Source organism: Simochromis diagramma, unplaced genomic scaffold (assembly GCF_900408965.1).
Source record: "Simochromis diagramma unplaced genomic scaffold, fSimDia1.1 OVJJ01000247.1, whole genome shotgun sequence".
NCBI lineage: Eukaryota > Metazoa > Chordata > Actinopteri > Cichliformes > Cichlidae > Simochromis > Simochromis diagramma.
In genome coordinates, this window is record NW_024386949.1 from 2,308,351 (window position 1) to 2,325,637 (window position 17,287).

General features: G+C 39.3%; 1 protein-coding gene across 3 annotated transcripts; it reads right to left on the bottom strand.

The window, feature by feature from the left end:
* Nucleotides 1-5,120: 5,120 nt before the first annotated feature.
* On the bottom strand, nt 5,121-11,367 carry LOC120737683 (acyl-coenzyme A thioesterase 5-like). 3 transcript variants are annotated; one of them, XM_040038532.1, is made up of 4 exons: nt 11,324-11,367; nt 7,415-7,914; nt 7,094-7,296; nt 5,121-7,015 (listed from the first exon to the last, which is right to left on the bottom strand). In XM_040038532.1, the coding sequence occupies exons 2-4, from the start codon at nt 7,869-7,871 to the stop codon at nt 6,407-6,409; spliced, it is 1,269 nt and encodes a 422-aa protein (XP_039894466.1). In that variant the 5' UTR covers nt 7,872-7,914; nt 11,324-11,367; the 3' UTR covers nt 5,121-6,406. The 3 variants fall into 3 exon arrangements, with proteins under 3 accessions (XP_039894466.1, XP_039894465.1, XP_039894464.1); XM_040038531.1 differs by lacking the exon at nt 11,324-11,367 and adding an exon at nt 8,433-8,583 and having other exon boundaries at nt 7,415-7,942; XM_040038530.1 differs by lacking the exon at nt 11,324-11,367 and adding an exon at nt 8,433-8,583 and having other exon boundaries at nt 5,122-7,015.
* Nucleotides 11,368-17,287: the final 5,920 nt, after the last annotated feature.

A 17,287-nucleotide genomic window follows, 5' to 3' on the forward strand; every position in this document is an offset into this window, starting at 1 on the left:
AGCTTTATTTTAATGTAATTTGCAATTTTTCTTGCACAGAATTTATGCAGATAAAGTTATCACATCATTCCACCAAATGTTACAGTTTATGGCAATAAGACATGGAAGAAAAGCACAAAACTGCATAAAAGGTCAACCTAAACCCCCAGACATTTGAACACTTTTACTAATTTGTAATCCATGATCATTTCTGCACTAACATCTGAATGTGAAATAAAGCTTCACTCTGCTGATCTGTTACTTACAATCATCTAAAAGCCTTTATGTTCCATTATTTCTTTTACTTGTGATGTGACAGATGGACGGTGGGAGCATGTAAATAATCATAACAACAGCAAAAATGTACTGACAAGGTGAAAGTGAGGGTCTAGAATCTAGTTATAGTTCAATCACTATATCAAGCTAAATGAAAAGGCTTTAAGCTGAATTCATACTGATATAGATGTAAACTTTACATAAACTGATTTTTGTGCTCTGAGGCTGAAAAGTATGCCAAAAACTGCAATTCTTTTAACAGGCGCCTGAGGCTATATCCAAAGAAGTGAGTAACTCTCAGCAGTAGGAATACACTTGTTTACAGCTTGGACCAAAGCCGTTTTTTGTATCTATGGCTAATTTTCTACTTGTAACAGCTTCGTGCAGGGTGGAATTTTATATAACTTACCCATTTAAATTGTGTGCAAGTGGATGTAGCCACATTTAGTGACAGGTGTGTGGAAACTAGGTCAGTACTGTTTTAGTGGGCCTCACCGAAATTGACCTCTCAGCCACGTAACTGGGTAAGTTTCGTATTATTTAAAAATGCAAATCATCAACTAGCCCAAGAACTTTGTGCTCCAATTCTAGTGTGTGATGTTCAAGTATTTAGTTTGTTACACCAATATATTGTATTGATATAGTTTGCTTACCAAGCTTGCAAGCATTGGGTGATAACTACATCCTCTTGCTAACGCACTGCTTACACCAGGCTGTTTTTCTGTTTGTTTGTTTTTCATTGTTATTTTTAAGTATGAGTGATAGAGTGAAATAACATGTTTTAATTCAAGTTTATTATTTATTACATCAACGCTAAAAAGAGTTTAGTATTGATTGCTTAACTACAAAGGATTGGAAACAAATCTTTCATCCATTCTGTTTGGGAAATCTATCCATTCATTTACTTCCACTTACCTAATTCCGGGTCACAGTCAATTTAGCATGAATAATTAACCTAATTGCATGCATGTTTTTGGGCTGTCCAAAGAAGCCAGAAAGGCAAAGAACATGCACACACAAACTGGGTTGAGACTCAGAACCTTGTTGCTTTGATATTCAGTACAAATCACTGGTCCACTCTGCTTGACACTCAGGAAGCTTTAGGTTTTAAATGTGGTGCCTAAAGTTAGATATTTGGGTCACATCAGGACTGATCTCTGCAATGATGATGTGCAGCACCACTGCTGCACAGTATATGCACAAGCAAATATGCAAGTCTTTAAATTCTACATGTGTACAGATGATGTTAAAAGCTCCTTTTAGATGGCTTTTTTTTTTATTGTACTCCATCTTAAACCACAATTATGGCACAAAAATAAAAGAAAAAAGCTAAAGGATGTTGCTCAAGCTTGTGCAAGTGCAACACTAAATGTGTATCGTTTTAAGTATTGATTGAGTAGTGTTAGTTTGTTCTTTTCCTTTGTTTGATGACTTCATTTACTTTTGTTTGAGCAACCAAAAAAAAGTCAAGTGGATTTCATAATGGTTTTGAAAACACTAACAATAAAAAGCCCATTTAAGCCTCTCAGAAAATTCCCAATAGAACATCTCAGCTTTTCATTAGTTATCTATTGTTTTACAGAGTTTTTCAAATCCTGCAGGAGGCATTACTCTCAAAACAGAAACAGTAACACCCATGATGTTAACCTATTGCTCCCTCTTGATGCAGTGTAACCACTGCACTGTTAAGCCAGGGGGCTTTTTTTTTTAATCTACATAAATATACACGGTACGGTATCATATACCAAACATTAAATGTATTTTTTTCCTAAAAACTATGAAAATACAGATTTCCATGCAGTAGTGTTGCAACACAGAATCTGACATGATGTCTATGCCTATTCAGGCCTCACTGGGAACAATGTAAAGCACAAAATGTGTGGGATAAACATGTAATTGTTATACTTTTACCAGAAACGTGGAAATCTTTGATCATCTGTTTTCAAAAGCAGGCCAACACGTTCGCTGTCTGCATGTTGGCAAGAGCCCGAGGACCACTGCCAAACACAAGGGCCGCAGAGGGATTTGAATAAATGTTTCTACAATCACTGTTTCCTCGTGTCCTTTTTAGATGAATTAAAAGGAGATGATATGGTGGCTCTGCTTGTTTTGGATGCACTGTGCAAGGAATGAGACAAAGACTAAAGAAAAGCGCTCTTGCGTAAATCAAAAGTTGTTTGACTTTGGAGCCCAACTTTTTCCTTTGTGTGTTGATAAAATCAAGAACTACACAAAAAGTGTACAAGAACTAAGGAATTTTCTACACCAGTCATTGCAGTTAATCAAATCGCAATCACTATTGCTAGAATTTAGTTTCCCGTGAAAGCTCCAAGAGCAAGGCAGCTCTCAGATTGTGGTTTTTGATTGTTTTGCCAGTTTCATAAGAAAATTATAGTATGAGACACGTGCTACAGATATATATATATAAAAATTATTTACTGACCTCTTACAGCTACAATCAATAAGATTTATTAATAACATAATGTAGGGTGCGATCGTGGCTCAAGAGTTCGTCTTGTAATCGGAAGGTTGCCGGTTTGAGCCCCAGCTCCGACGGTCTTGGTCGTTGTGTCCTTGGGAAGACACTTCACCCGTTGCCTACTGGTGGTGGTCAGAGGGCCCGGTGGCGCCTGTGTCCGGCAGCCTCGCCTCTGTCAGTGCGCCCCAGGGCAGCTGTGGCTACAATGTAGCTTGCCATCACCAGTGTGTGAATGTGTGTGTGAATGGGTGGATGACTGAATGTAGTGTAAAGTGCTTTGGGGTCCATAGGGACTGAGTAAAGCACTATACAAATACAGACCATTTACCATTATGTTTAGAAACAGAGTGGACCTTTCAAATTATTTCACACATTTCCTCTTGCTTCAAATTTGTAGCTCTCTCTCAAAAAATTTGAGTGATTTCATTATTGTAAACCCGGTAAATGTGCTTTTAAAGTGCAATCAACACTTTGAAACGGTTCAAACACTGGATAATATCTCATTATGGCTTCCAGATGGACTAAATAAATAAAAAGAAGCTCGCAGCTAGCAGCATAAAATAGTGAAGAAAGGGGAGCCGATATCATGTGATGCATTATTGAGCAAAGTGTAAGAATAGTTTAAGAAGAATTTTGGCTTTCAAGTTTTCTTCAACTGACGTTAAAACAGTCTTTGTCTCTGTCCTTTGTTACTAAAGTCCTAAAGATACAACACAGTCTTAAAAATAAATACATCTGCACCACATGGGACAGAGATCTTGGCTCCTCTTGTCAGCAGCCTGCTGAGATAATTACATGGTGCAGACTACATGAACATGGCCTAATAATACACAGTGCAGACATGGCAGGCTTGTAATGTTCACCAGATCAGCAGCTTGGCCCAAAACCATTCTCGTTCTTACTCTTTTTTAATCAGTTGGAAGAAAAACTTGAACACCTGAAACAGACAGTATTATTTGTAATTGTTACTGTACGGGGGACTTCTTGAAGAAAGAAATCAGCTGCTAATCTGACCAAAAGCTTGTTTGTGTCAATGAAACTTTGAACTTTATAAGCCGATCTTTTAAACTATTCACTGAATTCTCAGCGTCACAAATTACCAACATGATGTTAACAACAACCCAAGGGAGAGCAGCAGCTCCAGTCCTTCATTAAATACCACAAGCGATTAGATGATGAGAGAGAAACTACAGGAAAAGGAAACTCCATCCACAGGTGGACCCACAAGGAAGCGTCACAGAAGAATGAAAGGGACAGAAGGACTGAGAGAGAGTGAGTGAGAGGGAAAAAAACAGGGAAAATCCCAAAAGTTATTGTTAGAGGCCAAAAACCAGGGGTATTAATATCCAGGTAAAATACCCCAGCTTGCTCCAGATCCTTTAAATCACCTTCAATTAATTCAGTGAGATTTTTTAGGTGTAACTGATTTTGCAGCTGATTCCAAGAGAAGAGAAATGGAAATGTTTTCCAAATTCAATGTTTTTTAATGTGACATAAACAAAAGTACAAATGTTGGACTAGAGTAGGATTAACCTCTTCAAATCTTATGTTATTTAGTTCCATTTAGTATGATTAATTCTTCTTTAAATAGCGCCAAAACAATACAATTATTCAGCAAAGAATTCAACCCCAGCAGTTTTTATGGGTTGTTTTGAGTTAACTCTAGTATTCAGTGAGGTTTCACGGAGTCCTGAAAACTTCACCCCTGATAAAGTCTTTTGGAGCATCATGACCTGCCTCCTGTCTGTTTTGGCTCCACAATGGGCCACAACAAACAGCTCAGCATTAACAACAGCAAGTTAATGTCAAGTGGACATTGGGTAGTGTTCAGAACCCAGCCTTAACTTCTCTGATCACCTATTCTGCTTGTCTCTAAAGCCTGTATGTTTTATACCTTGTACTTGTGAAATACTTTTAACATCTCAGTTACAGTTCTGGTATCTGCTGGTATCTGCATGCAGTTTAAATTTTGAATGGCTATACACAAATGAATTAATCATCATTTACTCATAAACACAGAAGCATAAAGTCAATCTCAAGTTCCCACAGAACATACATCCCTTAGTGCAGGTATAATGCCTTTCAAAGGCCAGAAGCTGACGTGAGCTCCGCTGAGCTGAAATGACAGAAAGGGAGCAGTCAGATACAGAAACACAAAGAACAGGAGAGATAGAGAAGGAGCTTTTCAACAATGCTGCTTAATAAATCAAACAGGCAGATGAAGGTTCTGCAGTCTTCATGAACTCCCTGCACTGTAGCAAGCATTATATCTCCCATCTCAGAGGTGAAAAATGAGGTTGAGGTAGTTACTACTACGTCAGGTTTTGTTCCCTGCTTCCCATTTCTTGTTTAAATTCCTCTTCCGCTCTGCCAAAGTTGCTTTGAGGTGATTAGTTTGGTTGAGTTTTATGGTGAGTTATATTTTTTCGAGACTTTAGTGTAATGTTGCCCAAAACTCTGTTCACTTAACAGTAATCTCCAACACTCGGTCTTCCTCCCACAGTCCAGCACCGTGCAGGTTGGGATAGATGGTGCTCTAAATTCGTTGTAGATGTGATTCTGTTTCTTTCTGTGTGGGAGCACTAGCCAGAGCACGACTGTTTACACTGCCAGTATACAAAGGCTTATACTGCCATCTTGTGGCAGTAGTGAAGACTGACAGGCTCACTTGTTTCATTCATATAGTACCGTTTCACAATAGTTCATCCCAAACTATCTTATAATGGGAGGCAAAGACTGCGTAATATTAAAGAGGAAACACCAAGTTCACAATCCCCTATTAGCAGAACTTCCTTTTCTGGAGGGTCGTCTGCTAGAACAAGGACTAAGAGAGACACAGGCGTGTTCCACTGGTTTGGGAGTTCATTGAGAAACCATGAACAACAAACACAAGAGCAAATTCGTTGCCTTTGAATACACGTCTATTGTAACAGTTGCAACAACAATTTTAAGGAAAAACAAAATTCAGTTAACATTAGCTTGTAAGGTTGCAGGTACAGGTAATAGGCACCAGTCTGTCTAGTTTGCTGTGTGAAGATGGGATGTGTCAGTATCCCTCAAGGTAATTTGTGAGCCACAGATGCCAGTTTATGATAAATCACAATCTTTCATTACATTAAATAATACATCAGAAATCAACACTTAAGAACATTTATTCTAGAGTTAAACGGCAGTCAATACGTCGTCTTTTTGGTTTTGATGAATTAATAAGTTGACTTTAGAGTGTCCAGCAGCAAAAGTAACTTTAATTTTAATAGATATTTTAATAGACATGAGACAAAGTCTGCAGCAACATCACCCTGTGACAACTGGATCGTCTCGCGACATCAAAGTACCTCAGTGTGACAGAAGGACTGGATCTACATCGTGTCAAGAATTCAGGATACGCTTTTTAGGTTTTATACAAATAAACCTTTTTCAAATTTTACCAACTTTAATGATGAAAACAGAAAACTTACAAGCATTTACATGACACTATGGAGTATTAACACAAAATTATAGCTATACCTCGAGGGTAAAGAGGATCCCGTTCTACCTGTTGTGATAAATTACAGACTTTAAATGTTTAAAATAGTGAATCATTAATCAACACATTTAACAGGTCAGACATGATTATCACAGTTTTATGGCAGTCGTGACTTTAATTTTTGTTATTCATTGTCTAGTTTGAAACTATAACTTGGCCTTATTCTGTGCAGCATCAGAGCTCAGATGGTTTCTGAGGAAATCTTGGATCTTCTTCCACATGTGGACCTCAGCTGCTGCGTGGGACTTGGGCTCACCTCCCCACAAGACTGGCTTGCCTAAAACCCCATGGAAGCTGGAAGGGCAGTAGGGTCCATAAGGTGGCTCTAAGTAGTGTCCAGCTCCAGGGTATGACACACTCTCAAACTTCTCCTTCCCGTGACGCTTCAGTCTCTCCACCATCTCATCCACGTAAGCCTTGCTGTCCCAGTTAAGGTCATCCTCAGAGGCCACAAAGAGGAAATGTCCTTTGGCTCGTTCAATGGGAATCAGGCTGCCCTTGTTCTCCTCCGCCAGAGGATTGTTTAAAACGTATTTGGTGTTGAAGGCCCCTGACTCAGTGGGAATCACTTTCTTTAAATCAAACATTAATGCAGAATGTATTTGTCTTTTCTTATAGTAGAGAGGCAAAGCTACATTGGCAGAGCAGCCATTGATCCACACTGTGGCCTCAACATCTGGTAGGTAAGAAGCAACTGATAAGGCAAGATCTCCACTTTTGGAAAGGGATATTACACCAACTTTTTTACTGGAACCCTGTGGAAAAACATGTCAATGAACAGCCATCAAAGTTGTCTTCAACAACTATGAGTCTTCCAGAATAAATTAACTCACCTTAGTTTGTTTTTTTAGAAACTCGACAGCTTCTTCCAAATAATCCAGGTGGATCTCCTTAATGTTTTTAGGCAGGTCATCGTGGCCATACAGGGCAACAGTCAGAACCAAAAATCCTCTGCTAGCCAACAGAGAGGCTCTTTTCTCTGACAGACCTCCACCAAAAGTGTACAAATCTAACACAGCTGGGAAGGGACCCCTGCCTGGAATGAAACATACATGCAAAGCAAGCATATTTTTTGTATGGAGCTAAAATTATGAGTAACTGTAACTAGGACATTTTCAAGTATGTACTTTTTTTCCTAAATGATGCTGACAAACCTGGAGGAGTAAACAGGACTCCTCGAATGTTCCCCTCTTTGACGGGGACCCGAATGACCCCATCTCCCATTAGAATCCTCTCATTAGTAGCCTCTGCCAGAATCCGGCCCTCACCTGCCTCCTCGTGCACTGAGAACTTTACCATGGATGGATTAAGGGCATTTATCTTCTGAAGTCTTTTATGCAAAGAGTCCGGTGTCATCGACCAAAGCAGACCCATCGGTTCAACCCCAACGTAGCTCCCACTGAGTGAGGGGTCTCTCTTCAAGTCAATCTCCCCGTTGCCATTGGCTCTGTAGGTGGCCGCAGATCTGAACACAGTTCCCTTGTCGTCGGTTGAGCTGGCTCTCAGGGAGACCACCTGCCTCGACCTCAGCCCGGCCACCTTCACCTGAATAGGCTCATCAAACAGACACCTGGCACTCGGGAGCAGTCTCAGCCTGACTTGGGAAGCCATGTCTTCAGCAACTTTCCTTTAAGTTACACGTTTAGACTTTGCCCTATAGAAAAATAAACAAAATAGTGCTACTGCACACGTTATTTTTTTTACTCTAAGAGGTGCTATGAACTTTAGCCTTTTAGAGTACACACTGGCCTTGTGGTAAAGTTAGAGTCCTATTGTATTTCACTCCAACTCTAGCATCCAAAGTGGATGTAAACGACGATGTGATATACGTCTTCCAGCTTTGTTTGGCTCAACAGAACTGTCAAGTTTCAAGGGTCCTGTGCGATTTTATTTTGATGCCTTCCTTCCTACTTCCCTAACCCTCTCAGACCTGCAGTAACAGAACTACAGAAGCATTAGCGCTAGCTAAAAATCTTTTCTTCCCCCACCAAGGGTAAAAGAGCAGGAAATATTTTTACATTTCTGTAAAAGCCTGAAGCCTCACCACCTAGACTTTTGTCGAGGATCAAGGGAAGACAGAGTACAAGAAAAACTTCGTAAAGACTTTAGCTTCACTAACTAGAACATTTAAACATTATACATACGACTTAAGCCTGAAAACAAAAGCTTTACCTGACGCTTAACCCTCCAAATGTGGAGGCATACACTCACGAAATCTCCCACCACGAGCAAAAAGTGTGCAGAGAGCCACGACAAACTCGAGCGCTTATCAAAACAGGAAGTTATCACTAATCCCTTCACAATAAGAGCCTGAACTGCAAACAAACGCAGAGCTGCTCGGTACCGATTATAGCCCCCCCAACCCCCCTTCCCCCCTCTCTCTTCCTCTCCACTGCATGGCTTTGGAAAATGTGAATGCGTGCACAAAATTCAGACTTTTAATTGTATTTTCTTACGTTTTAAAGCTTTATCTGCAATCATACTACATCAAAGTAATTAAGTAATAGAAAAACAACTAAATTAAAACTGAACAGTTAAACAAAAAATTCAATGTTTTTCATTGTCTACAGTACCTTAGAAAATTCAGTATGTGTTTTTTTATGTAGAAAAAGGAAACTGCTTGAAGATAAAATAATAATGATGGATTGGATTTATGTAGCGCTTTTCAAGGCACCCAATGCCACTATTCATTCACTCTCGCATTCTCACTGGTGGAGGCAAGCTACGGTTGTAGCCACAGCTGCCCTGGGGCAGACTGACAGAAGCGAGGCTGCCTACTGGTGTTGGCCCCTCCAACACCACAGATACGCTTCCCAACCCCCTGAGCCACGGTCGCCGTAATAACAACCTTTTGTTTAATAAATGCTGAAAAGCCTGGGAAATCGCACATTGACTACAATGAGACTACAATATGACTACAATAAGATTATAACAAGTATCCAACATCAGGATTTAAGGGCAGAACCAGAAATATAAGAAAATTTTAGAATTACTTACAAGAAGCATTAACAGAAGCTTGCCGAAAAATAAACAAAAAGTTGTTGGAGAGTCCAGGGCTTTTTCCAGAAACCACGTTAAGAAAAGATGCTGAATTTGTTAATCGTGAGATGAGGGACACTCACGTTTGTGTTATACACGAGGGCTAGCTTACCAAGTTACCAGGATTAAAAAAAAAAAAAAAACTACCTAAATGGCTGGCAGGTTTTCTTCAACGCACCTTAAGTTTTTGTTTGACTCCTCCCCTCATGCTGCATCTATCTGAAACTGTTCCTCGTTTCCCACATTTATGTAATCATCAAAGCACATAGTGATTTGAAAATTGCAGCTTTTCTGGTATTAAGAGATGACCACCTTACACTTAGTAAGCATATTCAATAGAACATGTTGGATTTGTTTGGAGGTATAGTTACCAGTATGTCAGGTTTTGTTCCCGGCTTCGTGTTTAAGTTCGTCTTCTTGCCAAGTTACTTTGAGGTGACTAGCTTGTTGAGTTTTTAATGGTCAGTTATAATATTTTTTTTTACATTTAGTTATAGATATTTTTTTATTTTATAAACGGGGCCCTGGGACAAAGGGGGTAAGGTCAAGAACTGGCTCCAGGATCAAACACAAAAACACTCAATAATAGATCACAGATAAAAGACCACCCCCCAGGACTACTGGTAGTGGCCATGTCCTTTCCCCAACATTTATATTCATTTCACCTAGTAATAACCTCCAACAGGTGCTCTCCAGGGACTACTATCTTCCTCCCACAGCGAAGCAAACAGAAGTTTGGGATAGATTGTGCTCAAATTGGTTGTAGATGTGATTCTGTGTCTTTTTGTGCTTTAATATCAGGCAATTATTTGTCTAATTAAATATTGACTGGCAGCTTTTCTGGGGTGTACCCTGCCTCTCCTAAATGTCGGACAGGATAGGCTCCAGCCCCCTTAATTATTGGGTAAGTGGTGGGAAGTGGTTAAGAAAAATTTAGGGATATTTTGGCTGGGGATCGTAAGCATATTATAAACTGAAGGAGTAAGTTAATATTAATAATATAAATTTACTACATTTGACAGATGTACAGATAAGAGCTAGAAGCTCCATTAACAGAAAAAGAATTAACCATGTAATATTTCTTATACCAAACAATATAGTGCCAGGGCTGGATGGCTTCCCGGCTGAGTTCTATAAGCTTTTCTGGAATATGCTGAGCCCAATATATTTAAAATGTATCCAAGGAATAAAACAAACTGGTATTATTCCCTGTGATTTAAACACAGCTGCTATCACAGTTCTTCTTAAACCTTGCAGGGATCCCACTGTCACATGTAGTTATTGATCACTCTCACTAATGAATACAGATATGAAAAAGGCAGTAACAATCAGAATTGAGAAAGTCATCTCATCCATAATTCACCTGGATCAAACTGGTTTTATCAAACACAGACACTCCCCAAACAATACACCTAGACTTTTGAATTTAACGGCTTCAACAGGAAGCCGTTAGGAAAAGCTTTGTAAAGACATTTGTGCAGAGAGCCATGACAGACTGGAGTGCTTACCAAAACAAAAAGTTACCACTGATCCCTTTGCAATAAGAACCTGAGTTGCAAACAAATGCAGAGCTGCTGGATATGTGTTTTTTTTAATAATCTCTCTTTTGAATTTAACCTTTTGGATTTAATGTCAACTTAAATACAGTTTCAGTCAGTGCAGACCTGTAATATTTGACCTGTACTGGTAAATGAGTATATAGTATTGCCAGTGTGGCAAGCACGTCCCATTTTACTTAGAGGTTAACTCTAATGGAGCCAATGTTGCTATGTGAACTTTGCTCCAGATACCATTCCTGCTATCCAGAAAGTACATCATGAAAAGCTATTCGTGTACACGCAGAACACCCAAAACAACGCGTAACAACAGTGCAATCCTCTATGCCAGGGGTCTCAAACTCGCGGCCCGCAGGACGATAGTTTTTGGCCCCCACCTTAATATGAAAATTTAATGTTAGTGCGACCCGCGAGTTTGATAATGTATTTTAATGTATGACGTATGGAGTGTTTCTTTCTTTTCTGTACCTGGCTGGCTTTGTCCTTTGGGCAAACGCGGACATACGCCCCAGCGCGCTGCGTTCACAACACTTCAAAAAAAGTTGGTTTTTTTTAAGTTGCTGCCCAGCGGGACATTATACGTATATAGATTTATACACACGTCAGTGGGATTTTTAGTTATTTTTTCACAGAGAGAGATCTCATATTAACTCTCAAAGTGATGCGTAGACGGCGGGATAAAAGAAAAGTAATGAACTCAATGCAGCCCAATTTAGTCTGCAGTCACATAGCGACACCTGTTCATCGGCAATAACAGTCCCCGGTAACCCGGACTAATTATAGAGTCGCACCGTAATTTGTCGGTCGATGTTTTTTATTTGCATTACTCCGTTTGCATTGCAGCATACATGAACATTACATATATTTCAATATAATGTAAAAAGCAGTCCAAACAACTAACATCAGAAACAGGTGATGTTATTTGTTATGTCACGGTGTCATTTCCGCTTCTTTCTCCTGTAACAACAGCCCGGCGGATAACAGTCCGTGAGCAGTCGCCTTTTTTGCGCTCCCTGTACTTTCTACCATCTGCAAATGCCACGGTGTTCGTGTCATCGTGAAAGACATGAACATCGAGCGTAAAAACAAAGGAGACTGCTACCGGCTTTTTATCTTCCGATCGCCGTGCTACGGTTGCAAGAAAAAGAAGGGGGAAATGACGTTCTCATGCGTTGAGACGTTCTCCGTCCGTCGGCTAAATGCTTGATTGAAACTTCAATCCGAATTATTATTATTTATTAAACTTTATTAAGAAACAGTATACAGAACATGTATACAACCAGAACAAAATTAACATATGCCAGGGGGTGTAATTCAAATAATTTGTAATTACTACAAATAGTAATAGTTTTCATAGCCTTTTTGTCAAGTGATCCACGAATCAATTTTATGTAACATAAAACATCATTATAGTAATGTTTAAAATTAGGCTTTTTGTTACTGTATTTGCATTTGTGAAAATAAAATTTTGCTAAGATAACTAACAAGTTTATTATAAAGTAAACATCTTCTTCTTTTTTTTGCCTTTGAAAGAAACAAAATACAACGTTTTCCCATTTCACAGTAAAGTCTTTATAGAGATGTCCAGCAATGAATCTACTGAAGTCTTTCCAAAATGTTCTAGCGTATGAACAGATCCAGAAGAGGTGTTGCACAGTCTCAGGATGGCTTCCACAAAATCCACAGTTCACATTTATGTCCCTTTTGAACTTTGTCATATAATTAGCAGGATAAAATTTATGCAGTATTTTAAATGAGACTTCCTTCACTTTATTCGTTACCAGATACTTGTTAGGAATTGCCCATACTCTTTTCCAGTTAATGTCACTGACAAAGAAATTCCAATAAGAGACCACATGTGGAATAGTTAGAGATTCTGTCTGGAACAAAGCACGAATATTCTTATTACTTTTACTATGGTTTGTTAGACAGATTCTTCCTATGTGTGAATCTAAAGGGTTGGGGAGAGAAAGATGATATGCAAGGTTGAATACCTTTAAAAAGCATTATAATACCCGTAGGTATTGCATCAAATAATATGGCATATTCTTTGGGTGTGGCTGGAAATTTATAGGTGTTTAAGAATTCTGAATAGGACATAAGCTGCCCATTAGGATTAAACAGCTGATTCACTAAAACAATCCATTCTCAACCCACCTAGAAAAAAATAATGATCTATTTTATAGGAAATGCAATATTTCTTTGTTGAGCACCGGGGCACCCCGACCTGTCTTATTTGCACAGAGAAAGTTGCGCTGCACAAGGAATACAATTTGAAACGTCATTACACAACTAGACATGCTGAGGTGGATGCAAAATACCAGGAGACGAGAGAGCGAACCGGGTTGCCAGTCTTAAAACAGAATCTACTGAGGCAGCAAGATTTCTCCAAGAAAGCAACCAAAGAGAATAATGCAGCAGTCGGAGCCACGTGGTTAGTGAGATGATTGCTAAAGCAGGGAAGCCATTCACAGAAGGTGCATTTGTCTAAAAGTGCATATTGCAGGCTGCAAATATAGTCTGTCCGGGAAAGAAAGGTCAGTTTAGCAACATCAGCCTTTCTGCCAACACCGCAGCAGATCGCATTTCTGACCTGTCAAGTGACATTTATGACCAACTGTGTGAGAAAGCCAAATGTTTCAGTGTATACTCAGTCGCTCTTGATGAGACCACAGACATCACCGACACTGCCCAGCTCCCAATGTATGTCCGTGGTGTTGATGACAGTTTTGAAGTGATGGAGGAGCTGCTCACAGTAATTCCAATGCATGGCCAGACCACCGCTCAGCAGATATTTACAAGCTGTGTGATGCCATTGAGAATGTTGGTTTGCCATGGAAGAGGTTTGTTGGAATAACAACAGATGGAGCGCCATCAATGACAGGGAGGAAACATGGACTGGTGGCACAAAACAAACTGGAAGAGGAAGGCGTGGAGGAGGCCATTGCTCTGCACTGCATCATCCATCAGCAGGTCCTTTGCAGCAAATGCCTGAAGTTTGACAATGTGATGTCTATTGTTGTGAAATGCATCAACCAAATCAGATCCAGGGGCTTAAAGCACCGAAGGTTCTGTGCTTTTTTAGAGGAAATGGAGTCAGAATATGGGGATGTGCTCGACTTCACTGAGGTACGTTGGCTCAGCAGGGGAAATGTATTAAAGAGACTTTTTGAGTTGAGAGCAGAAGTGAAGCCTTCATGGAGAAGGATGGAGTTAGTGTTCCTGTGCTAACTGATCCCAAATGGCTCATGGACTTAGCTTTTCTTGTTGATATGACACATGAGCTTAATGTACTGAACAAGACGTTACAAGGCCAGGGGCAACTTGTCAGTGCTGCCTATGACAACGTGAGAGCATTCTCCACAAAACTGGCGCTCTGGAAAGCTCAGCTCTCTCAGACAAACCTTTGCCATTTCCCAGCATGCAAGGCACTCGTGGATGCAGGCACACCATTCAGTGCTGACGAGTATGTTGATGTCATTTTGAGGCTACAGGAGGAATTTGATCACAGATTTGCTGACTTCAAGACACACAGAGCCACCTTTCACATTTTTGCGGACCCCTTCTCCTTTGATGTGCAAGATGCCCCTTCTGTGCTTCAAATGGAGCTCATTGAGCTGCAGTGCAACTCTGAACTCAAAGCAAAGTTCAGGGAGGTGAGTGGAAAAGCAGACAAGCTTGGACAATTTTTGAGAGACTTGAGCCCTAGTTTCCCTCGGCTTTCCCGAATGTTCAAGCGGACCATGTGCCTTTTTGGTAGCACATACTTGTGCCAAAAGCTCTTCTCCACTTTGAACTTCAATAAGTCCAAGTACAGGTCCAGACTTACGGATGATCATCTTCAAGACATACTGAGGGTCGCAACTGCTTCCTCCCTCAGGCCAAATCTGGCTCGGCTATGCGAGAGGAAACGCTGCCAGGTCTCTAGCAGCAAGGAGTAGGCAAGAGAAGCCATGTTCAGAAGAACAGTTCATTTTCTACAGTGTTCCATTCATGTTCAGAAGAAGGTTATAGAACTGTTAATACAGACATTTCAATCTAAATACAGCAGATATAGAAGACTGAAAGAAACACACAAGTTCACTGACTAAAAATATCTTATTATTGTTTTATTTATGTATTACAGATTGATTTATTTTCTTATTAATTCTTAATTTGTTTATTTATTTTTCATATTTTGTGTTAAAAAATAAAAATAAAGAGATTTGAGAAGATTGGAATTTTTTAACCATGCCTTTCTTGTGGAAAACCTAATGCGGCCCAGCCTCACCCAGACTCTGCCTGCAGCGGCCCCCAGCTAAATAGAGTTTGAGACCCCTGTCCTACACCATAAATCAGTAAGAGAGGGTACGACCTCTCTCATGGCCCCAAGTGGTGTGTGCAAGCCAGAGCACTCTGGAAGGCACACAGAGTCTTTACAGACTACTAAGGATCAATCCTCTATCATTATGCAATCAATTATAAAACTCTAAGCATATATGAGTAAATATTTCTAAGCATAAATGACAATCAACAATATAAACCTTACAGCTGGTTTTAATAACAGAATTTATTTGTTTCTCAAATGAGAAAGAGCTATCGAGAAACACTCCTAAATCTTTAGTTCTTAACTTTTCCAGTGGGCCAAGGTCAACATTATCTGCTAATGCTAAATAGGCTGCCGTTATTAACTAATGCTAATTTGATGTGAATTAGCATTATGCACTAATGCTAACACTTACTTTTTAACAATGTGAGTAGCTAATGCTAACACTATTTCCCTTAACTTTATAACAATGTGAACGGCCAATGCTAACACTCTTTTCCCTAGCATTACAACAATCTGAGCTGCTAATGCTAAGTAGGCCGCCATTAGCACCTACGTCTAATTTAAGGCAAATACGCATTAGAACATATCGTTTAGCATTAGCTAATAAAAGCAGTCTAATTTAATGCAAGTTAACCTCATTTACATTATAATGATGTGAGGAGTTAATGCTAAGTATGCTGCCATTAGCGGGTAATTCTAATTAGGGGTGAATAATTATTACCAGCTAATGCTAATATCATTTTCTCTTCCCTTTTAATAATGTGGGCAGCTAGAGCTAGGTAGGCTGATGCTAGCAGCTAATGCTAAAGCTAAAGCTAATTTGATGTGAATTAGCATTACATTAGTGAGGAGTTAATGCTAAGTAGACTTCCATTAGCAGGTAATGCTAATTTTAGGTGAATAGGAATTGGCAGCTAATGCTAATACCATATTTTCTTGCTTTATAACAATGTGACCAGCTAATGCTAAGTAGGTTGCCGCTCTAAGCTAATACTAATTTGAGGTGAATTAGCATTATCCGCTTATGCTAACAATGTTTTTTCATACTTTGTAACAATACGCCATTAGTGGCTAATTCTAATTTTAGATGAAAAAGGATTAATAGCTAATGCTCATACTGTTGGCTTTGTAAGAATGACAGAAGCTAATGATACAAAGTCTACCATTATTAACTATTGCTAATTTGATGTGAATTAGCATTATCCGATAATGTTAACCCTTTTCCCTGCATTATAACGATGTCAGGAGTTAATGCTAAGTGGGCTGCCATTAGGGGCTAACTCTAATTAGGTGAAAAATTATTAGCAGCTAATGGTAATATTGTTTTCCCTTCCCTTTTAACAATGTGAGCAGCTAATGCTAATTTGATGTGAATTAGCATTATATTAGTGAGCAGTTAATGCTAAGTAGGCTGCCATTATTAACTAATGCTACTTTGACGTGAATTAGCATTATGTGCTAGTGCTAATACTGTTTTCCCTTAATTTTTAACAATGTGAGCAGCTAATTCTAAGTACGCTGTTGTAAATAGCTAATCCTAATTTAGTGTGAATTAGCATTATTCAATAATGCTAACACTGTTTTCTCTTACTTATTAAAAATGATAGTAGCTAATACTAATACTCTTTTCCGTTGGGTAACAACGATGTGAGGAGTTAATGCTAAGTAGGCAGCTTTTAGCGGCTTATTCTAATTAGGGGTGAATAATTATTAGCAGCTTATGCTAATACCATTTTCTCTTTCCTTATAACAATATGAGCAGCTAATGCTAATTTGATGTGAATTAGCATTAGTAGCTAACGCTAATACCCTTTCCTCTTGTGTTATAATGTGGTGAGACGTTAATGTTAAATAGGATTCCATGAGTGACTCCTTTCCCTTGCATTATAAAGATGTGAAGAGTTTATGCTAAGTAAGCTGCCATTAGCAGCTAATGCTAATACTGTTTTCCCTTGCTTCATACAACTTGAGCAGCTATTGCTAAGTAGGCCACTTTGCTCTGCTAAGGATTTATGTGACCATGATGGAAACTGATAAGCTAATGCTGCTAAGCTAATGCTGTTTATGGGCCCTGTTAGAATCAATATTTCATTCTCATTCTGTTGTTTGAGAACAATAACAGA

Bases quoted from the DNA above. Each gene is read 5' to 3' on its own strand.
- LOC120737683 (XM_040038532.1), bottom strand. From the start codon at position 7,871: ATGGCTTCCCAAGTCAGGCTGAGACTGCTCCCGAGTGCCAGGTGTCTG. The intron at 7,297-7,414 runs GTTTGTCAGCAT...GTTTCATTCCAG, and splicing joins AGTCCTGTTTACTCCTCCAG to GCAGGGGTCCCTTCCCAGCT. The intron at 7,016-7,093 runs GTGAGTTAATTT...GTTTTTCCACAG, and splicing joins TTCTAAAAAAACAAACTAAG to GGTTCCAGTAAAAAAGTTGG.